The 25255-nt window shown below is 39.1% G+C and overlaps 1 protein-coding gene across 15 annotated transcripts in view; it reads left to right on the top strand.

Moving 5' to 3' along the window:
- Nucleotides 1-25255, top strand: part of nav3 (neuron navigator 3) — a 241299-nt gene that overhangs the window by 108087 nt on the left and 107957 nt on the right. For all 15 annotated transcript variants that reach the window (XM_057854376.1, XM_057854382.1, XM_057854381.1 and 12 more), the window contains exons 4-6: nt 1868-1940; nt 10048-10219; nt 22482-22550. In XM_057854376.1, coding sequence (XP_057710359.1) covers nt 1868-1940; nt 10048-10219; nt 22482-22550 — 314 coding nt within the window. The remainder of the gene's footprint in view (nt 1-1867; nt 1941-10047; nt 10220-22481; nt 22551-25255) is intronic.

The raw sequence follows: 25255 nt of genomic DNA, 5'->3' as shown, positions 1-25255 counted from the left end.
CAGCCACGCCCCCGCGCCATGTTGTCCGGATACTCGTCATGTTAATGCATTAGCGCTTCGTAAATTCCTCCTATTATGGCGTGTTTTTCTGCTCGTTAACATTAATAATCAAAATGGTGAAGTCGTGTGTGGCGGTCGGTTGCAAAAACAGAGAAGATAGACGGAGAGACTTGAATTTTTACCGTATTCCGAGAGACCCGGAGAGGAGACCGAGATTGACTGCTGCAATTCGACGAGAAAACTGGGCTCCAAACGACTACCACAGATTATGTAGTAGTCATTTTATATCTGGTAAGATGCATTTAATATATATTTAGAGGGTTTTGGGCTGACAACCACAATTAAGATCATTGCTAGGCTAATCGGTGACAACATACACTCAGACGTTGTGAATGAACTACCTGAAAATATATAATTATAAGGGGATAATCAGACAGTTGTCATACAATTAATTTACAATTTCACTACTGAGGTCAAAAGCCAAAAAATAAATTAAACTAGGGACAATCTGGAGTAGTGCTATCGCACTTCATATTTATTACATATTATATATGTATATAGTGAGAGTGCTATCGCTAAACCATATAAACATTAAAATCCCTAGCTCCATTGACAAATGATATGAAATACATTAGACTTGACAGTGGATGTTAGCAAGAACAAAAGATTTCGAATTGAAAATTTCGTAACCCACCTTCCGAGCACAAGATTCCTGCCGAATTTTCGTGTACGAGGACCTGTTTCACCCAACCAGCAACGTAGCATTTATAAGCCTCCAAGCTCTTAAAGTTTTTCAAACTTTCGTGAGAATAGGCTGATTTTGTGTGGACAAGATAGTTGTAAATATCAGGATATCAGATGTCAGGCGAAGCCAGCGGGTCAAAAAACATCGATTTAGGCATCAAATACGGATCTGGCGAATGGATAAACGGAAGCTTTTCCACGTAACGCCTTTTATGCAACGCATCCAATGAGTTTACAGCGTCAGATAACACCGGGGCTTCCATGAATTGCTCTATAACTTGCTCGACTAATTGAAAACAATGAGAATAGGTCTAAAAAATAGGTACAATATGGCGGCCGGAAACAGCGACACGCCCATTTTGTGACGTAGGTGAGTAGTGTCTATACAGCGTAAACAAGATGGGCCCGAGGACTGACCCTTGTGGTACACCATAACTGACTCTAGAGTAAGGTGATGATTGCTGGTTTACATTGACAAACTGGTACCTATTAGATAAATATGATTTAAACCAGCAGAAGGCTGCTCCTCTAATGCCTATGTCACATTCTAGTCTCTGCAATAAGGTATTATGGTCAATTGTGTCAAAGGCTGCACTCAGGTCCAACAGAACCACGATCGAGACTAATCCATCGTCAGCGGCTAGTAACAAGTCGTTAGTTACTTTGACTCATGCCTAATGACTTTACTCATTCGCTGCCCTCCCAGTCAAAATGGTTTTGACGTCTGTCCCGGTCAATGGCGACCAATGAGTTAATGTAGTTTTGAGGGGTTGATGGGGGCTTCCAACTCATGAATCCTTTCCATTGGCCTTTGCGTGTTCTTGGCATGCTGCGCTGAATAGCTGCAACTGTGAACTTTGAACTTGCCATAAAATAGAATCAGTTTGTAGACACATTTCTTACTGTGTAGGTGGCGACACACTGCGGTCAGTATGTCAGGCAGCCGGGACCGGGGGTCATGTGGGCATGGACCTCGTAAGCGCACAATGATGTGCTTTATGGCTAATAATGCCGATCATCACCACCACCACCCCCACTCTACTGAGACATTTCAACTCATTGAATGTTAAGTATTGTCGCTTGCCATGCCTCACCGCTTTGTGTTGGTTTGTTTTGTCTCCAGATTGAGAATGTGGACGCCTGCCTCAGTTTTTTGGATGCAAGAGGAGTGAATGTCAAAGGGCTGTCAGCAGAAGGTAAGATCTGGATTTCTGAAACGGACCAAAATTTCCCATTATAAAGTCACGTTACATGTATGTATATCTGTTACAAACAAGTATTAGTCTTATTACTCGTGACTTCACAATATTGTCTCCTGCAACTATTCTACTCACGCTTTCATTGACCTTGCAAAGAGTTTGACACACTGACCGACACTTCTAAATGTAGTCCACCCCACCACTTGGAGTCATGCACTAAAAACGGCTACGTGACTCACAGCAGGCCTGGAATTTCAAATTCCGTAAATAAACTGACTATTGGGTTACTGAACAGCAATGGCTTCTATTATTTGCAACACCTCTTCTGATAGAAGCTACATAGTAGGCTACACTGTTAAAGAGGAGATGATGTAGAATTTGATCCTATTTAGTAGGCAGATGAAACAAGATTGTTTGCGTGACTTTGTGATATGCACGCATGCATACAGCGGTATGAAAAAGTATCTGAACCTTTTGGAATTTCTCACATTTCTGCATAAAATTACCATCAAATGTGATCTGGTCTTTGTCAAAATCACACAGATGAAAAAAAAGTGTCTGCTTTAACTAAAACCACCCAGACATTTATAGGTTTTCATATTTTAATGAGGACAGGATGTCTGGCATGAATCGCAGTCTTTAGGTCATGCCACAGCATCTCAATGGGGTTCAAGTCTGGACTATGATTTGGCCACTCCAGAACGTGTATTTTGTTCTTCTGAAACCATTCTGAAGTTAATTTAAGTCTGTGTTTTGGATCATTGTCTTGTTGCAGCATCCATCCTCTTTTTAGCTTCAACTGTCTGACAGACGCCCTCAGGTTTTTGATTTGGCCACTCCAGAACGTGTATTTTGTTCTTCTGAAACCATTCTGAAGTTGATTTAATTCTGTGTTCTGGATCATTGTCTTGTTGCAGCATCAATCCTCTTTTTAGCTTCAATTGTCTGACAGAAGACCTCGGGTTTTCCTGCAAAACATCTTGATAAACTTTTGAATTCATTCTTCCATTAATGATTTGATGATGATTGAAGTTGTCCAGGCCCTCAGGTAGCAAAACAACCGCAAATCATGATGCTCCCTCCACCATGCTTCACGGTGGGAATGACGTGTTGGTGTTGGTGAGCTGTTCCATTTTTCCTCCGCACATGTTACTCCCAAACAATTCAACTTTGGTTTCATCAGTCCACAAAATATTTTGCCAAAACTTCTGTGGAGTGTACAAGTGCCTTTTTGCAAACATTAAACGTGCAACTATATTCACAAAGTGGCTTCCTCCGTGGAGTCCTCCAATGAACAACATTCTTGGCCATAGTTTTGACATATAGTTGGACTGTGCCAGTGATTTCTGTAAGTCTTTAACAGACACTCTGGGGTTCTGTTTTTTTACCTCACTGAGTATTCTGTGCTGAACTCAGTGCCAAACTCTCTCCATTTGTAGACAACTTCTCTGACTGTCGATTGATGAACATTCAGACTTTTAGAGATGGTTTTGTATCCTTTCTCAACTTATCAACAATCCTTGATTGCAGGTCCTCAGACAGTTTTTTTGACCAAGCCATGAAGCACTTCAGATAATGCTTCTCATCAAGACAATTCTTACCAGGTGTGTGTTTTATAGTGGGCGGAGCAGCTTTAAACCACTCATCAGTGACTAGGCACACACCTGACTTAAAATGTTTGGTAAAAATTGGTTTCAATTGCTCTTTAAGTCTCCTTAGGCAGAGGGTTCACTGACGTATTTCCCCCCTTCTGTCATTGTTTGCATACTAACCTCATTAAAATATGAAAACCTATAAATGTCTGGGTGGTTTTAGTGAAAGCAGACACTGTTTTTTCATCTGTGTGATTTTTACAAAGATCAGATCACATTTGAATGCAGAAATGTGAGAAATTCCAAAAGGTTCAGATACTTCTTTATACCACTGTAGCCTGAAATGTGATATCCACGCATGTGGAAAATTATGGTATTTTGACATAGGCTACTATGGCGTAATCATAAGCGGATTTTAGGGGGGGGGGCTATGCCCCCCCTGGTGTCTGAAAAGTGTCATTGCATGTAATTGACTTCCCTATATATATATATATATATATATATATATATGTGTGTATATATATATATATATATGTGTATATATATATATATGTGTGTGTGTGTATATATATATATATATAAGTTGAAAAGCAATAAAACTGCAACAAAAATGAATGAAATGAAAAAAAAAAATTTTTTTATGATGGGTCAAAATTTGTTTTTGAGCACCTTAGACGGCCATTTGCTTTGCGTATAATTAAAAAAAAACTTTTTTGGGGAAAAAAATATTTTTAAAAATGATTTTTTTCTTTGATCGAATTTTTTTTTTTTTTTAATTGAAGTGATTTTCTTTTTTAAAATCTGCATTTTTTGAAGCAACTTAAATTTTGACTGAGTAATAAAAACAAAAATGTCCTAGCCAAAATGTGGCCCAAAAACAAATCAACATTGCTTCAATGCTTCAATCTTTTTTTTTTTTTTTTTTTTTTTTTTTTTTTTTTTTTTTTGTTGTTGTTATTATTAATTGAGGCGACATTTTTTTGGGGTTGAATAATAAAGACGCCAATCTACCTCCATATGGCTTCGCCCAGGGGATACAATTTTTGACTGGGGTAACCACATTGGCACGACACCGGCGGGCGTACCATATTCAATGGATGAATATCTTGGCGAAAAGTATTGCCTAAGCAACCTGATTTAGAATTCCCTTCAAGAATGATGGGAAACAAAAAACGCTCATTGTCAAATTATTATAAATATTCTTGTAAGTTAATTTTATTGCTGACACTGCGTTTTGGGGTCATCATTCATCAACATGTTGTGCCTCCCCTGCCCGAAAAGTCAAACTCCGCCTACGGGCGTAATTTATTGAACCAATTGGTTGTCTTTGGCAGTTATAGTGGGGACATGTTTCTTTAATATACACTTTTTACCATCCAGGATCACACAGTAGCTATACTCAAGTTCGATCTGTTTTAGCAGTTTGTCTCATAAAGTAGCAAGAACAAGGTCACCGAAACAATGACGAGCAACCCTGGACTGACGTGTATTGAGCTTGAAATGAAGCCATCACGTTGATGAAGGAGGGTAAAGGTAGAATTTATGGCGTCCGTTCAGTATTTATCTCCAACATTGTATTACCCGGTTGTACTTGAATCTATTCGTCACCCCTGCTTTTCTTTTGTAACCCAAGGCCTAAGATCGACTGAATGGAAGCACGTCAAACCACTTAAAAGCCCTTCAGAAATAAAACGCATTTTCATTGAATGCGAGCCAAGCTTGAAACACTTATTTTCTGCGTCGCGACAGCTAAACAGCCCCCATCTGACGCTTAATGAAAACGACGTGTGCTTCTGATGATCTCCTGTCAATATCTTGGCAGCACATTTCATCCAAACCTACAACTAGATGAGGTTTAACAGTTAAACTCTGGTTTATTGTTGCATTTTTGGCACAAAACGGTGTTTGCTAGTGTCGCTTTTGACTTTTTTCATGTTCTACAAATGTAAAAAAAGATGTTTGGAAACTGAAGAATAAAAAACACTACCAACAGTCGTGATTTGGTCATTTGCAGTGTTGTTAATAACGGCGTTAGAATATAACGGTGTTACAAACGGTGTTATTTTCTTTAGTAGTGAGTAATCTAATTAATTACTTTTCTCATCTTGGCAACGCCGTTACCGTTACTGAAGCGGGAAAGGCATGCGTTACTATGTTTGTTGACTGACACGAGAAAAGTCTGAGAAAGACGGACTCACGGAGACGAGAGAGCAGAACAGGAGTGGGGAGGAGGCGAGGGAGGGTGACGCCGTTGCAAACGCGATGCTACTATGCTAGGTAGCTCCAATAATAGCTGACTGTAGCCGATAGCCAGCAAACTACGTCCACATGATGCTTCGGTAGATATCACATATATACAGAACTAGATCAAATGACAGACACAGCGGCATTAGCAACATATATAATAAAGAACTAGATGCGTTAGTAAATAGCCGCCATCTTAAAGCAGTAGACTTCTCATGAAGGCTCTGTTGTAGAGAACCGTCCTAGCGAACCTAAGTCACTTTTTATCTAAAATGCTCCTAAATTGGCAAAACTTTACTAAATCTATCTTGAAATGATGAAACAGTTTTAAAACCTACATATGTCGAAAAAAGACAGAAGGGAACTAATGCAATTACGGGAGCAATTTTAACAACTTTAACGGTTGATTCACAACATTAAATGACTTCCACACATAGCAAAGGTTACTATCTAGTTATCGCAATATCCACAATACCCTTGCGTCTTGTTCATTTTAGGGTAAAGAATTGGGCTAGTTTTGCCAATTGTCCCAAAAACCCTTTAAACTTCACATTGTGTGACCTGTTTTTTTTTGTTGTTGTTTTTTTTTTTGTGAGAAAAAAAAACATGAAAATTATCACCAGTTACTTTGTAAAGTAACTAATTACTCTTACATTCAGGTAACTGAGATACTGAAGCAATTAGTTTTTGGGAGAAGTAATTTGTAACTGTAATTAATTACTTTTTTAAAAGTAAGATTAACAACACTGGTCATTTGGTAATGCCACCAAAATTTGCTGGTTCAACAAAGCTGCATCATTTTGTCCGCCGGCCGAAAGTAATGGACCATCTCCGCCAAACGGCGAGTCAATTGACACAGGTGGCTGTTAGGAAATGGAAAACTCCCAAGAGATTAATCTTCACCACCTTCCCTAAAAACACTGGATGGCTGTAAGATCTTTAAAAAAAAAAAAAAAAAAAAAAAAAAACGATATCAGCCTCTGCTCCGACTCTCGCTGAGGATTTGATATGAGAGCTCCATTTCACAAATGGCTGCGTTAGTCACAGTGATGAAGCCTTCCTGTGCTGGGACTCATCCAAATTCGATTCCTGCCTGCTGTCAGATATGCATTACTTTGATTTTTCTCAGCGATTAACTTCAGAACTCTATTTGGGGGGTGAAATTTTCAACAGATTTGATAGCTTGAATGCAAATATTTTGTCCGATACTTTGTCCGTCTACACCAGACATTTCCAAAGTCCGGCCCGGGGGCCAAATGCGGCCCGTGGTCAAATTTCATCCGGCCCCCAGCCTCTGTCGTAAAATCAATAACGTCTGGCCCGCATAATAATACGGTCAGCAGTACTGCTACCAACATATGAAGTAGCTTACATACTAAATGCTGCTCCTCATTTACTCACTAAAAGGCAGCAGCACTCTAAGCAACATTACTCCGTGTCAGCCTTTACTTCCAATTCTCTAAAATGGCGACAATCCAAAAAAAAAAAAAAATAATAATAATTATAATAAAAGGAAGTTGACTGCGACGGCCGACGCTGTAAGGATAAGTGGAAATTGGACTATTTCTTCACTAAAATACGCAACAACTGTGTCTGCTAGGGTTGTTACGATCATGTTTTTTTAGTTTGAGTATCTGGCGATCCCGATATTTCCCGATCCGATTGCTTTTTTTTTGCTCCCGATTCAATTCCAATCATTCCCAATAATTTTTTCCCGATCATACATTTTGGCAATGCATTAAGAAAAAAAATGAATAAAACTCGGACGAATATATACATTCAACATACAGTACATAAGTACTGTATTTGTTTATTATGACAATAAATCCTCAAGATGGCATTTACATTATTAACATTCTTTCTGTGAGAGGGATCCACGGATAGAAAGACTTGTAATTCTTAAAGGATAAATGTGACTTTGTATATTGTGACTAAATATTGCCATCTAGTGTATTTGTTGAGCTTTCAGTAAATGATACTGTAGCCATGCCCAAATGCATGATGGGAAGTGCAACCATGACTGTGCGCAGTGGTACCAATTGATATATCTTCTCTGCGTTGGGAAATCATATAGGGTGTTAAGACAAAGATCAATTACTACCTTTCTTCCCCACTTTGCTTCCCATGATATTTCTAATTGTAGAGAGAGGGATTGTAAGGCTTTAGCCAATTAAAATAAGGCTCCAAAGGCTGCCAAAATTCACTCTACTCATTTTACGCAGCCTTTTAGCTCTATATATAGGTAAAACGGCGCCATTACAGATTGATCGCGACAATGCGTGAGTGGGTCGTGCAGCGCATACGTTAATTGCGTTAAATATTTTAACGTGATAATTTTTTCAAAAAATTAATTACCGCCGTTTACGGGATAAATTTGATCACCCTACCTTAAGCCTAAACAAAACTCTGGATGAGTGTAACATATTATGTCTCTAACGTTAAACGCAATTAGAAAACGATTTAATTTAAAAAAAATATATATATATATATAGTAAAAAAAGGCATGTCCGATATTTTATTGCCGATTCCGATACTTTGAAAATGACGTGATCGGACCCGATCGATCGGGACATCTCTAGTGTCTGCCTCATTTGCAAAGAGACAGTCGCTGTTTTTGTAGAGTTCAATGTGAGGCGATATTACCCAAAAAAACACACTGACATGTCCGACAACATTACAGGGAAGATTGGCAGCAGGAGATTGAAGCAATTTGAAGCTAGTTTAATTTCATAGCAGCAGTATTTTGCAAGAGGCCAAGAGTTGAAAGAGAATGCCACAAAGGCTAGCTGCGAGATTATTGAAATTATCATTAAAAAAATAAAAAATGAAGAAAATGTGACACACAGAATGGCTTGCTAAAATTTGCTCAAATATATTGTTCTAATCTACGTAAAGGACGTCAGCCAAGTTCGGCCCCCATCATTTTTACCACACCAAATCTGGCCCCCTTTGCAAAAAGTTTGGACACCCCTGGTCTACACCCTTTGCTATACAAATTGATTATGTTTTAATGAGTTAATATTAGGGCTGTCAAACGATTAAATTTTTTAATCGAGTTAATCATAGCTTAAAAATGGATTAATCGTAATTCGTCGCAATCAAAACCGTCTCTAAAATATGCCATATTTTTCTGTAAATTAATGTTGGAATGGACAGATAAGACACGAGACGGATATATACATTCAACATACTGTACATAAGTACTGTATTTGTTTATTATAACAATAAATCATCATTAACATTATTAACATTCTGTTAAAGCGATCCATGGATAGAAAGACTTGTAGTTCTTAAAAGATAAATGTTAGTACAAGTTATAGAAATTTTATATTAAAACCCTTAATGTTTTCATTTTAATAAAATTTGTAAAATTTTCAAACAAAAAATAAACTAGTAGCTCGCCATTGTTGACGTCAATAATTACACAATGCTCATGGATGGTGCCATAAAATCAGTCGCACCCAAGCGCCAGCAGAGGGCGACAAAACACAAAAAAACACAAGTAACAATTGAAAATGATGCTGTCATTTTAATCTGTTTGAGCGGAGCATGTGCGTTAATTGAGTCAAATATTTTAACGTGATTAATTAAAAAAATTAATTACCGCCCGTTAACTCGATAATTTTGACAGCCCTAGCTAATATATTGTTTTCCGAAATTTCCAGCTTCACGGTGAATTAGTGACAGCCACACTTTTGCTCAATAGACAATGTTTATTGATTAGAAAATGCAGAATAAATGTGATTTATTGATTACAATCCCACAAGAGCAAGTAACAAGCAACAAAAACAAGCATAACAAGGGTAACGATGGACGCTAGATTTGAGTTTGTCAATCTCAGAATTCCCACGCTACGTTACAGCACAACCAGTTGTCCCTTAGCAATGAAAATCGCTTACCGTGACAAATGAGCGGGAGCCAACACTCCGGTAATATTTATATTAAAGTAAAGTAGGAAGGTTGTGAATCTGCCAATCTTGTTCAGCCAATAAGTTTAATTTTTTTAGTATAATTTGTGGATATTTACAGCCCAAACATAGCTTAGGTCTTACATAAGCCTGATAGATCACATTGGCTCATGTGAGCTTCTGTGCAACTGCTTATAAAGTATGTTCCGCCCTTAAATGCTGATCTGCTTACACTCACAGAAGCCATTTTCTTTCATGCTTTGAAAAGACAGGCATTTCTGGATATATTCAATTCTACAAAGTGATGTAACCTTCCAACGATATCAACTGGTATCTTTTGTATTTGTTTTTTATGGGCAGAGATCAGGAATGGCAACCTAAAAAGCATCCTGGGCCTCTTCTTCATCCTATCCCGCTACAAGCAGCAGCAGCAGCAACAGCAGCAGTACTACCAGTCGCTGGTGGAGCTCAGCCAGCAGACTGGCAGCAGTACTGCAACATCTGCCAGCAAATCACAAGAGATGCAGTCCAGGTACACGTCCAACTGCAAATTCATCGCATCTTGTTTCCATTTTGCAATCTAGCGTTGTATTATCAAGTCGGCCGAGCAAAGCAAAGCAAACTATGAGCCGCTATGTAAATAGAACGCTTTTAGTGGCATCCAAAGGCCTGACATGCCACGCATCAACTACATTCTCACACATTAGATCGCATTACCGCGTCATCGCTGTGAAAGGAACGAATGAGAGCGACATTGGAAACACGAGAGCTCTCGGCGGGAGTGGATCAGTGCTTTTGGTTGTATATGTGTGTCGTGGCGGAGGTTAGTAGGGGCGCAGCTGCCGGGCATTCCCAACCTCCTGCTCCCACCCTGACAACAGGTGGAGAATGTTGCATGCGCTTGGATTTAATTAAGTTTGGTTGAAGGACAGCTTAAAATTGAAGAGTGGGTTCGCCTCCTAGCTTTTGGGTTCAGATCAGATACAGGTGGTTTGCTGGAAAACAATTGCCCATTCCATTTTCCTCAATTTGTCATTCCAGAAATGTCTTTCTCAAAAACATTTGTATTCATCATTGTTATATATTGACAATGTTAAACCTTTTTTTTGGGGGGGGGGGCTATAAAGAATGACCAGAACGGCGTCAAATGACCCCGATACCAAACTGTCTACTTGGGTTTGTCAAACAATAGACCACTCAAACAAGCAATCAAGCAGACAACCCACCTACACACGCCTGTGGAGTCGCTGCCTAGGTGTGTTTTCTGAAATTTCCGGGTTCGCGGTGAGTCAGCAACCAGCACACTTTTGCTCAATAGACGATGTTTATTGGTTGGAAAATGCAGAATAAATGAGATTTATTGATTACAATCCCACAAGAGCAAGCAACAAGTATCAAGAACAAGCATAACAAGTGGTAACGATGACGCCGATCTAGTTTGTCAATCCCAGAATCCCCGCGTTACCGTTACAGCACAACAAACTGTTCCTTAACCCTTTAACACCGAACGTGTCGGATGCGATACGTTTACGCATATCATCTTTGAAGCCTCGTAACGCTGTAATTACGTCACCCACGTGCCCCTGGTTGCTCTCGTTTGAAAGTACGCAAGTTGATGTCCACAACAGTTTTTATTTGAAGTCAATGGACAAAGTAAAACAGGAGATAATGTCATTTGAGTTTTATAGTTTTATTGCACTCATAAATATGCATTAAAACACAGCATGGACCATGTGTCTATCTCCATATTTCCATCATTTCTTGTCCTTTTTTCAAAACCGAAAGCAGCACAAAAGACTACATATCCCAAGAGCTGTTGTGATGTCAAGAAGGACGAACCTAATGTGAACATTTTTAATAAATTGACGAGCAAGGCGCCAACTAAGGGAAAGGAGACACGCGTAGCAAGCAACGGCCGGTTGGATTGAGCGAGCGACTTTGAAACGTGCAGAATGAATCGAAAACTAAATTTAGCGCAAGCTAATGCATTATTTCATTAACTCAAGGAATAGGATGAGCTGTATTTGTCATTGTTTTCCTCGGATCTGTCGGCGTCTCGGCGAGTAGAAGTGACAGCAGCGCGCAAACAGCGGATGAGTAGGCTTTGTGACGTTGTATGTGACGCAGTTTAGTGACATGTTCAAAAACAAACTTTATTGAGTGCGGAAAAAAAAAACTTTGTTGGGTCGCATGCCTAAAAAAATTGAATTGAACTGAACACAACGTGTCAATATTTTTGAAAATACTTTTTTTTCAATGTTTATCATTTTTTTCCCGCTATGAGTCTTTTCAATTTTTATATAGATGTGTGTTCGAGAAGCTTGATTGCATGTACATATATACCTTTGATAAGGTGATGGATACAATACCTAACTTCACAAAGAGATATCCTCCAAACCCTTTTTGTGTTGGATAATATATATAATTTTTTTCTCACTATTTTGCACTGTATATAACCTGTTTTGACCATAGTATGTGTGAAGGCCAAAAACGCCTATGACCATAGCTGCTGTTTGTGTTGAACTGTCAAACATAAAACTATTCAATCTTATTTTTTTCTATTGAATGTTTATCCTAGCAAGTTAAATAAATATTATCAAGCTTCAAAACAGTTGGTCGAGCATTGTCATTGTCATTGGGACTTCAACATTACAAATTTTGAAAAAAGATTTTGGGATTTTTTTGTCTTTTGGGTCCAAAATGTGGATTAAAGTTGGTCAGTGAAGAAAACAACAGTTTGGACATGAAGTTCAAGGTATCCTGAAAAAAGGGACCCAACTTGGCCATTGTGAACAGTTTTTTCTTTGAAATATAAAGGCAACATCAAAGGCATGCAAATTCGGTCAAAATAGGCTTAGGTGTTAAGGGTTAACAATGAAAATCGCTTACCGTTGACAAATGAGCGGGGAGCCAACGCTCCGGCAAAGCGGCAAAGGAACAAAACCAAGCGACCCGTACGTAATCCTCTAGCAGACTTCCACATTTTCTTAAACATCGTTATTCTGTTACGGCTCACCTAGTATTACTTTCATTTATCAAACAACACAACCCCAATATTACTCAAGTCAATATATCAAACAACACAATCCCAGTATTACTTAATTCAATTTATCAAACAGCAATTTACCAAATAATACAAATCCCAATCAGTTTATCAAGTAATACGACAAACCAAACCGACAACGCCACTAATGTTTTGCTTGTTTTTTGCTTGCCTTTGTGGGATTGTAATCAATAAATCTCATTTGTTCTGCATTTTCTAATCAATAAACCTCGTCTATTGAGCAAAAGTGTGCTGGTTGCTGACTCACAGCGAACCCGGAAATTTCGGAAAACAGTGTGAAAGGGGGGTTTGACTCTGGATAGCTGCAATTAGCATCTTGGAAATTTGCAAATCCAGGGCTCCCTTGGCTCTCTCAAAAACGGAGGAACACTGAGATGACCAAGCGTCGTGTTCTACAATAGGATTGACATGGCAGCACTGAATGCATATGTGTTGAATCAGGCATGCACCGGAAGGCAAGAGAGACGAGTGGACTTCTTGGTGGGTCTTGCAAAGGAATTGGCTCACTCTCATGTGGGCGCAAAGAGGGCGCAGAAGGAAAAATTGCTTTGGCAACAACCTTCAACACCTAGCCCCGGGAAAAGGGCGAAGTGTGTTTTTTTTTTTTTTTTTTAATTGCACCATCCCCTTGTATATAGTTTCTTTCGTTGCCTTTTTCACATACATTTCTTTATTGAATAAAATGCTTTTATTTGCAGAAAAATGAGTTATTGTGCGTCATCAGCCATCCATCATCAGCAATATGACAATTATAGCTCCATACATACAAGAGACAGTGCAACTAAATATTCAGAGAGATTGAGACAGCTGTTCTTTCTGAATGCTGCAATGTCAGACAGTCAAACAAATCCCCAGCAAAAAAAGTGCTCTGATATCTTCCCAATTTTTTCAAATCGTGTACAATTCAGTCACATGAGACAACGATACTGAGCAGTTACCAAACACTAAAACATACAGTAAAAAGGTTGTCCGCCCAATTGCCCGCCTGAGCAGTCCACTGTCCGACAATGCCAAAGCAGCCCTGCCCTGCAAACACTTAAGATTCTAATTGGAGCAATCCGACCCTGTGGTTTTGCGATTGTGAATGGGAATGACTAATGAGGACCTCAATGCTCACAAAAGATATGCTGATTAGAGTCAGATGACCCTTCCCTGGGTATAAAAGTCATTTATATCAACTGATCAACCCTTTGTAGTTCTAGTGTAAATCTAATTTCTCAAAGAGTCATCTAAATAGAAAAGTAAAAGATGCACAGAAATTCTTCCTAAAATGTACCTAAATACGTACTTTGGAATCTACAATAACAGTCACTAAAGTTTAATCATAAGACTCCAATGGGTACTCAGACTTCTTAAAAGTGACCTAAGTACTTTTAAATATTAATCCACAAGAATACTAAAGTCATGATTCAAAATGGAATCCACTTTAACATCATGCAGAGTTTGTAGCTATAATACCACACAATGAGAACTAATGTAATAGAGTGTATGCTATGGCAATGATGAATACATAGTAATAATGGTCTTTGTGTTTGAAGTTGAATGCCAAAGGCTCCTTTTCACATCCAATTTAAAACGGCAAAATATAATTACATCTAATCTCTAAATGGCCCTCTAATTAATTTCTGTAACGATGATGAATCCCTATGAGCGTCGGTCGGCCGTGAACATTTAGCGAGTGCTAAAGATATACGAAAGGATTTCCAGCGATCAAATAATGTCTCACCCATTTAGAGACACATACACACTTGCTCTCAGGCGTTCGGTATGCTGCGCATTGCACTTGGGCTGTGGCGCAGCTTTCTATAGACAGCACCTGCTGGCCCTCACTGGTGTCTCTGGGGCAAGGGATGGGATGGGATGTGCGGTGCCCAAACGGGGAACTCCCCATTCAGACCGAGTTAGAAAGAGCCAGAGAGAGGTTGAGAAATCCAGGCTTTGAAGCCGAAATGTTCCGGGGCGGACCAAAGAACCCTTCTGTGTTGCGCTCCTCTCGTTTGCCTACCGCTGTGTCTCGCGACAGGAAGATCCGTGAGAGTGCCAACAACCAGGTCAAGCCAGACTCTTCTCCTAGGTATGCTTGAGATTGTGCGGGTGTTTGCGTCTTATTTGTAGAACAAGATGTAAAACCCTTTCGTAAAGACAGTTGTTAGTTCTTTTGAATGACCTTTATAGGCAGTTAAAGAGCGTACGACAGGAGAAAAAAAGGCTTAAATAGCATTATTATGTGAATTAGAATCATATTTTGAGACGATTCGACTATATACAACAATTTAGCAAAGCGCAGATGAAGAGAAATTAAGTCTTTTAATCTGCCGGTTAGCCACGCCTACCATTATAGGGCTCTAGCATCCCCAACAGGTGGATGACGTCAGCGGGAGACTGGGCTCATCGGTTTTACTATTCAGCCCATTGAGGGGGAATTATTCAGAACGAGGAAAACGCGACGAAGAGAGCCGCAAAATGTCATTGTTTCAGTCTCTCTACGCCAATATTTTTACGGGATATTCTTTTTATCCAAGTATTTTCCCCAATTGCTAAATAAATGGCATGGTCATGACAAATAACAGTCTTGTGCTAAATGGAATATGAAATCATAAAAATGCACTTATTCAGGACGACATGGCAAAATGACTCCATAATGGTCAAAACTGTCGACTTCACCTTTACTGTCGCAGCTCCCGAACGATATATTATGACATCTAAATCGGACATCTGTCATTTCCCTTTCCCAGCTTCGGAGAATGTAAACAAACCAAGAGGCGTGACAGCTAGCCGACATGCTAACCTGAACCAAGTGATGTTTCAAAGTCTTCGAAGCGGAAAATCACACATAACTAGCCCGGATTATTTTACATGAAGCGTTCCCCGGAGGAGGGCGGCTGCAGTTGTTGTGCAGCTAACGTGCAGCTAATGTGCATGAGGAGAGCTTTTTACATCATGCCCATCAATGATCAAACGTAAGTAGTCCTTTATTGAAAGAAAGTTTGTAGTGTTTACTTTGTAATCGCTGTATTCGTATTTGACATAATACAAAGCAAGATGTTTACTCACTTCCTCGTAAGTCCAACGGTCCCACAGTAGTAGGGCTTGTTTTGGCCAATATCCACGGTGAATGGGAACCTTTTGAAACTCCAAAAAGGCGTATACGCCTCTCCCTCATAAAGCAAGATTTTTCTGCAGCCGTTTGGCTGGCGTGATGCGAAAAATAAACGTATTAATCCGCAAAATCACCTGAATCCTTAGTCCTCATACACGAGAGTAATGGCTGTAGTGAGGAGGACGCCTTCAACTGTAACACGTCACAGTGCCCTCCTCCTCAATGCAAGACCGAAGCCGGAAGTCACTCATTTTCATGTTGCGGGATTAAAAAAAACTAAATAAATATAGCGATCGCTTCCACACACATCCAAGCGGTCCATATCATTTAGGAGCATAAAATACCGCGTGTATTATGGAATAAACATGCTTTTTTGTGTCACATGCACTTTAAAGTATAATAATGATTGTATCAGCAGGGTTCTATACTAGATCTTAATTGCAGCTCAAGTCGAGACAGTCTGGCGTCAATATCTCATTGGGCTATTTCTCCTGATGTCTCCAAATGTCTCATCATTTTGAAATATTTCCTATATTTCTCACTGTGGTCAGACAGCAGCGAATGATCCTTCTCGGGTGTGTCGGTCGAGACTCAAATCGGCCATCTTTTACTTGTCAACAGTGTTGGGAATAACCTGGTCACAAATAACGCCGTTCCGTAATGGCGTTATTTTTTCAGTAACGGGGTAATCTAACTAATTATTTTTTCCGCCGTTACAACACTGTTACCGTGACGGACGGTCAAAAGCGGTGCGTTACTTACTCTGAATAAATTTAAGAAACGACCAGCCGTAGCGAGTCTACTCTGCTCTGTTTGTCATCCAAGACTTGGGGTGCGTTCAAGTTCGAGAATAGCGCTTGTGTTTTGTTTTGTGCTTTTTCTTAGCAAAGATATACCACACAGGACGTGCTGGCACTCTGTTTCTTTAATAGCACATATAACTTCAACATTCACACAAACGTACGGCTCTCGGCAGGCCGTGTCTCTAACTCACTCCCGCATCATGTGAGCAAAACAATAATGGCGCCGTGTGCACTTTAGGGTGCCTCGGATAATTCTGTATCAGAATATTACAGCACGTACTTCTTATGACTCCAGGGTGTTTGTCCTTGCTCATTCAATTAGACAATGCTTTCCAAAGCTTGCTAACGTTTCTGTGTTTGTTACACCTGAATGCTAGCCTCGTTCCCATCCCCCACTGTCAGCCAGCAAGAATGCTGCTTCCATCTTGAGGACGGCAGATGCTTTGAGGGTGACGGGAGAAGTAGGGGGACGAGGCTACCTGAATGCACCACCTGGATAGATGCGATGGAAGTGATTAGGATTGGCTGAGGGTTAGAGTCATGTGTCATGGTAAGCCAATCAGAGCCGGTGTTTTCACACACAAACCGGAACAGCGTGTGCGGCAAACACACACACGCAAAACAGATGCAGAGGGATATGATGGCAGCGCATTCAAAGGAAAATTTGTCTTTTACGAGGTGGAGATATAAACACTATTTCAAGTCAAAATACTTGAAGTAAAATAGGCTATGTCTACTCGACCAGTTGTTTCAGCTTGTGAGAGTTAGATTTAATTGATTAAACTCACTTTATATTGTTTACTGCTGATTGTTATTTTATGATATTGTTTACTGTTTATTTTTGTTGCATTTCAAGTGTAGGATAAATCTGTTGCTTGTGAGGTGCAATTAATATTACACGGTTCTATAACACAACTATCTGTCTGTTCTTCTCTATTCAACTGACTCGAATACTGCTCAGAAAATTTCAAATTCTTTGACATACAACAACTTCTTTTTAAAGTAACGGACATAATTACTTTCCCTGGTAACTAGTGAAGGGAAAAGGTACCGTTCTCGCACACACCATATAATTGTTTGCATTAGTTTAACACATTCATTTAACTATAATTTAGGCAGACTCCACTCAGTGGCCTTGAACACAGTAAAGTGAATCACCTTATCGGCGCTCATGAGGAGGAAAAGGAAAAATGGTACCGTTTCTCGTAGGTACTGTCTAACTGTTTGCATTACTCGAACACACGTAATTTAATCAATCAGGGAGTACTATCATTTCTCATATTCACTGTAGGACTGCACTACTCTAACACACCTAATGTAAAATAAATAGCACACCATAGTTTAAAGAAACAGAATAGATACACATCTTATCACAAAAGCCCAAAACGTGTGGGCCACAAGCAAGATTGACGCACCAAACTCTGGCAATCGGTCCTTCCGACAAACGAACAAGGACAAAGACCAGCGCGCTTTGTCCTAAAACAAATAGTGCCAGCCCGGATAACAAAGTTGATAGCAGACGCTTGTGACGTCAAGACCAGCGTTGGTCACTGTGGCAACCACATCCCATCCACGCACGAATCTAAACAGCCCGAAACCGGCCAGAGAAGGATGATCCCAAAGCAACGCCTGGACACACTTTCAGCCGGCCCACGGACTTAAAAACACTGGACACTGAGATAAGACAGATTTTGCTGCTCGGAAACATGTAGCCTTGTTTTGGATCCAGAATTGTCCCTCCGTCGTCTGTTTTTGACCATTGTCGACTACTATATTGTCAACCTGCTTTCGGCGAGTCTTTTTCAAACTTTTGGACCATGGAGTCAGTACAAAGGGTTGATATCAGAGGTGAACGCGCGAAGTTCCGCCTTCCCGGTTGGCGCGTGCGGAGGCAGCATCGGCAGAGCGGCACTTTGTTCAGCAACTTTGTCGCTGTTTCCGTGCGGCTTGTCTGGGAAGGCGAATTTCGACACTAGTTACTTTTACAATAGAGTAATTCAGTTACTAAGTTACTTTTTGGAAGAAGTAGTGAGTAACTAGAACTAATTACTTTTTTAAAGTAACGTGCCTAACACTGCTTGTTAATGACACAATCAGGTTGTTCAGCCTTTGCTTGACCCCTTTGCCATGCGCTGAATCCAATTCATTATGTAGAACATCTAATGAGAATCCTCCCCGACCATCCGGAGCTCATTTGCACACAAAAAAACACGCGCCGCATCCTTAAAATCCGCAAGGTCAATTAGGTGCTGTGCACTTTCTAACAAGGTCATTCAAAGTGGATGTTAATTGTTCTATCTCAGGTGTCTGTGAATATACTTGTGTATGATAATGAGAGAAGGGAATTAGTTACGCATTGGATGGCCACATTTTCAAAATCTCCTTCACACCTTGCCAACTGACCCGCACGGGATGTTATGATGATTATTTCCAACGGTGGAAATCATAATGCGGGGACTGCAGTTTGTCATTGGAGCGCCCAGTACTATAACTCACTTAAGTCAGTCAGTGCCAAACCAACAGCCCACAAAACACAAAACAGAGAACCATTGTTTCTGGTTGCAAGAGCTGGAGGATATCTTAATGCGCTGATGGTGAGGCTACTTCCTATTTCTCTCGGGCTCTGGACAATTTTACTCTTTATTGTGTTACTGCCTCTCACCCTAATGTGTACAGTGTTTCATGCAGAGGGTGAATTTTTGGTCAAATTTCTGTAACTGGAACAATGTGAATTAAGAGCAATACCAAATGTTTCGTCTTTCTACAATGAAGCTGTAATCTAGGGTGACCATATTTTAATTTCCAAAAACAGAGGACACTCAGCCCGGCCTCAAGATACTTGAATTTTACTCCAAGTTCACTCAAAGATGCCTATATCACTTTAATATATTTAAAGTGTGCCCCCTCACTGTGGATATAAAAATGCATTTTGAAAATAAATAAATAAATAATGGCTTATATATATATATATATATATATATATATATATATATATATATATATATATATATATATATATATATATATATATAAAATGCAGACCCATGGAAATTATAAATTACTATAGTGATTAGAGATGTCCCGATCATCCCGATCGATCGGGTCCGATCACGTCATTTTCAAAGTACCGGGATCGGGAAAAAAATATCGGCCATGCCTTTTTTAAATATATATATATATATATATATATATATATATATATATATATATTTTTTTTTTTTTAATTAAATCGTTTTCTAATTGCATTTGTTACAGACATAATATGTTACACTCATCCAGAGTCTTTAGTTTAGGCTTAATGTAGGGTTATCAAATTTATCCCGATAACGGCGGAAATTAATTTTTTTTAAAATGTATCACGTTACAATATTTAACGCAATTAATGATTGCGCTGCACGACCCACTCACGTATTGTCACACTTAATCTGTAATGGCGCCGTTTTACCTATATAGAGAGATAAAAGGCAGCATAAAATGAGTCCAGTGAATTTTGGCAGCCTTTGGAGCCTTTTTTTTAATTGACTAAAGCTTACAATCCCTCTCCATATGATTAGAAATATCATGGGAAGCAATGTGGGGAAGCAAGGTAGCAATTGATCTTTTTCTTAATACCTTATGTTATTTCCCAACGCAGAGAAGGGCAGAACAGTTAAGTCGCTACAGTATCATTTACTGAAAGCTCAACAAATACACTAGATGGCAATATTTAGTCACAATATACAAAATCACATTTATCCTGTACGAATTACAAGTCTTTCTACCCATGGATCCCTCTCACAGAAAGAATGTTAATAATGTTAATGCCATCTTGTGGATTTATTGTTATAATAAACAAATACAGTACTCATGTACAGTATGTTGAATGTATATATCCGTCTTGTCTTATCTTTCCATTCCAACAATAATTTACAGAAAAATATGGCGTATTTTAGAGATGGTTTGAATTGCGATTAAATACGATTAATTAATTTTTAAGCTGTGATAAAATTGATTAAAAATTTTAATCGTTTGACAGCCCTAGTTAAATGTAAACCTTATGCCTAATAACACAATAATATATATATATTATATATATATTAGGGCTGTCAAAATTATAGCGTTAACGGGCGTTAATTTTTTAAATTAATCACGTCAAAATATTTGACGCAATTAACGCAGATGCCCCGCTCAGGGAGTTTTAAATGACAGTACACATTGAAACGCTCACTTGTTGTGTTTTATTGAGTTTTGCCGCCTTCTGCTGGCGCTTGGGTGCGACTGATTTTATAGGCATCCATGAGCATTGAATAAGTAAATATTGACATCAACAATGGCGGGCTACTAGTTTATTTTTTGATTGAAAATTTTACAAATTTTATTAAAACGAAAACATTAAGAGGGGTTTTAATATAAAATTTCTCTAACTTGTACTAACATTTTTCTATTAAGAAATACAAGTCTTTCTATACATGGATCGCTTTAACAGAATGTTAATAATGTTAATGCCATCTTGTTGATTTATTGTTATAATAAACAAATAGTCCTTATGTACCTTATGTTGAATGTATATATCCATCTTGTGTCTTATCTTTCCATTCCAACAATAATTTACAGAAAAATATGGCATATTTTATAGATGGTTTGAATTGCGATTAATTGCGATTAATTACGATTAATTAATTTTTAAGCTGTAATTAACTCGATTAAAAATTTTAATCGTTTGACAGCCCTAATATATATATATATATATATATATATATATATATATATATATATATATATATATATATATATATATATATAAAATAACACAATAAAACAGAATTGTTGTGGAACTCAAAATGTTGACTGCACAGTTATGGACTATGCACATTAAATCATTAGTAACATCAAATATTACACAATACACCAAAGTATATCAGTAGCCGCGTCCTTAAGTCTTTCTGATCGTTTTCCCCTGACCTTTTTACTGCAATAATATAATGAAAACCTGAAATTATGGCTTTTAGTTTTGGCCATCCCAAGATTTTAAGTGGCCCCATCTGGCCACCCCTATGAAAAATTTCTGGAGGTGCCACTGGTGAAAAATCATAAAAAACGGAAATTTTTATGAATTTATGAATCCCGCCCGGACGACGAGGATACTACGTGAAAGTAGGACTTGTCCGGGCAAAAGAGGACGTTTGGTCACCCTATGTAATCTCAAGGCCAATCTATTTTTTCTTACTCTTTAAACATGCAAAAAGACAGAAAAGTAAGCCAAACTGGCTTTGAAAGAATGAGAAAAACACTTGAATAGTTTACTAGTCATCCAGTAAACACAGGACATTACGCACATTGCAGCGGTAAACAAAAGCCTCAGCACCTGGCTGTCACATTGTACGTAGGACGATGAAAGCAGAGCAGCGTTCCTGTTCATAAACTCCTTTGCATTAAGTTTACTGTTTCCTGTCAAACGTGAACTCCGGCCAGCGTCGGTTCCCATCGACGCGAATGACTCAGCGTGAGCGTCGGGATCGTAAACTGACGTGACTGGTGCCGCGGGTATTTCCGCCGCCTCTGCTTTTTCTCTTCTGAGGTTTTGTTGTTCAAAGACACCACCAGAAAATTGATTGTAAACATTCCTGAAATGATCGTGGTCAATGAAATTGGTCACGCTGTTGTGGTCAGAATGTGACAAAAATCAAATGCGTGATCTGCATCCTCTTGTTATCTGTTTTCAGTCTTCTTCAGCCTGACCGCCGACTCTATGTCGCATGATTGCATTAAGACTTGGATTAAGATATCCGGCACATTCCTCATTTTAACTCGGTTAACACACTCCGACTCTGTTTTTTTCACTCCTCAGTCTCACAGCGCGATATGCAAGTCCTCCGGGCCACACTGGAATAGGTTCACCGCAGAAGAAAAACACGAGGTATGACAGATTTCATTTGAAGAGTTTCCTTTGCCAGTTTCTTGTCTTGTTGAACTGTAATATAAACGCTCTGAAGTAAACTTCAGATGTTCTAGTACAGGGGTCCCCAACGACCGGGCCGCGGACCGGTACCGGTCAGCGCAGAAGTAATATATCATTTAGAGCTGAAACGAATACTCGAGCAACTTGAGTAACTCGAGTTTAAAAACTGATCCGAGTAATTTTATTCACCTCGAGGAATCGTTTAATTTTGCCACGTTTTGCCCGGACTACTTTTAATGCGGGACAACGCGCTGATGTCACGTGCATAGAGGAAGAAGCAATAGAAAAATACCTTACTGCATCCAACAGCCGCTACAAACTACGCGGACGTTGCTAAAAAATAGCCCGCATGATTGTGAGTGAGTGAGTCGCATGAGTGAGAAAAAGGAGATAGAACTCAGTGGCTGTACTTCCCCCAGCATTATAGCTTCTAGTGCAGCTTAGACTTAACTTTGAGTCTAGTCCAACTTCAACTAGCCTGACCATAAGCTTTGTCGAACAGGAACGTTTTTAGTCTAATCTTAAATGTGCAGACTGTCTCGCCATCTTTAATACAAGCTGGAAGCTGGTCCATAAAACAGGGGCTTGGTGGCTAAAGGCTCTAGCTCCGACAGTACTTTTAGAAACCCTGGAACTACCAGGAGACCTAGCTAGGAGAGCTAGTAAAGGGCCTGGAGCACAGGGGTGATGTGCTCTCTTCTATTAGTTCCCGTTAAAAGTCTTGCTGCTGCGTTTTGGACGAGCTGAAGATCTTTTAGAGAACTTTTAGGACATGCTGCAATTAGGGAGTTACAGTAATCCAATCTAGATGTAACGAACGCGTGAATTAATTTTTCTGCATCATTTTTAAATAAAATATTTATAATTTTGGCTATGTTGCGCAGGTGAAAAAAGGCCGTTCTGCAGGCTTGTTTAATATGAGCTTTAAGTGAGTAGTCTGGGTTAAATAGAACTTCTAGGTTTTTAACTGTGGTGCTGGATGCTACACTTACATTGTCCAGAGTGACTATATGGGCAGTTAAAGAGTCTCTCACACTTTTCGGGCCTATTATAAGGACTTCTGTCTTTTCAGGGTTAAGTAGAAGATAGTTAGTGCTCATCCAGGTATTTCTATTTCGGACACAGATGCTTAGTTTATCCACTTGCCTGATCTGCTCAGGTTTAATTGATAAGTACAGTTGTGTGTCATCAGCATAACAATGAAAGTTAAAGCTATGTTTTCTGATGATATTGCCTAAAGCAGGGCCGGCGCTAGCTATTTTGGTGCCCTAGGCATAAATGCTTTGTGGTGCCCCCAGCCCCCCATCCACCCCCCCAATGATAGAAATGAACAATATCTGAACATTTGTCAGTATTGCTTTATTTTACAACATAACTTTCACAAACAAAATAATATTTCACAAACATTCACATTCACAAATGTTTCACAAACTGTCAAACCAAACAAAAACAAAATGAAACAAAAAACAAAAATAATAGATAAATAATAATAATTAATATTTATAAATTTGTAAATTTATTTTTTTTTAAAAAAATTTTTAACTACCAATGGCACCAAATACTCAAATAAATAAAAATAAATAATTTAAAATAAAAAAAAATAAATTCCACAACTATTTACAAATAAACATCTGTAAACGAACATAAATAATGAACTTTAGATACAAACATTAAAGTACAAGAATCAGTTGTTAGTGGCCCTACAGAGGCACATGTCTGCATTTTGGCGCTGCAAAATCAGCTATCAGGTCATCATATGACAGTTTCTGTGCAGTTTCCCCATATCAAGAATAAACTTCTGCCAAATTTGCGACTGAAGCATAATGGAGCAAACCACTAGGGAATTGGGGGGGGGGGGGGGGGGGGCACCAAAGGTAGACTGACGAGAGGGCCGCACAGGACTCACAGGAGATTCTTTTTTTGTGTAAATAATGAGCCTATGTTACTTATATTTGTATTACTTGCATTTATCAGGCTTTACAAAGTTTTATTTTAAATACTATAAATTGTTGTTATTATTACAATTACTATTTTTTAGGGATTTTTTACAAACTTGATTTTTTTTTTGTGCCCCTTCAGGCAGTTGGTGCCCTACGCGCGCAGTGCGTGTTATGCGTATGCGGAGCGCCGTGTCTGGCCTAAAGTAAGCATATACAGCGTAAACAAGATGGGCCCGAGGACCGTTGGATAACATTAAGAGTTATAATATAAAAGAGGGCTTTTTTCACTGCCGCAAAAGCTTTGGGAGCAAAATTTTATAAGGGTGCCAAATTTGATAGAACACCGGTCCGTGAAAAAACAGACCCAAATCACACTGGTCCGTGGTGCAAAAAAGGTTGGGGACCCCTGTTCTAGTAGGCTTATTTATCTACCGTACAATGTGATGTGAATGAATGAATGAATGTCTACATTTGCCATGAACTATAAAGTAGTCCATTTCTCATAAGCGCAAGCACTTTTGTTAACAGTTGACATTCTCTGGTTCCTATCTCACTGGTGTTGCTGGTGGCCTCAGATTTTCGTACATAAGAACCACGGTGGCCAATATTTCGACAACAATGCGGTAGCCGCTGCTCCAGCCTGATGAGTGGTAATCTCCCAGCACGAACAAAGCCGCCGCAGCCCTGCTGCCTGGCAGAGATAGCACTTTGTTTACCAACACC

Source organism: Corythoichthys intestinalis, chromosome 13 (genome assembly GCF_030265065.1).
Source record: "Corythoichthys intestinalis isolate RoL2023-P3 chromosome 13, ASM3026506v1, whole genome shotgun sequence".
Lineage (NCBI taxonomy): Eukaryota > Metazoa > Chordata > Actinopteri > Syngnathiformes > Syngnathidae > Corythoichthys > Corythoichthys intestinalis.
The sequence above is the reverse complement of the archived record's forward strand: the minus strand, read 5'-3'. Positions and strand labels throughout refer to the sequence as shown.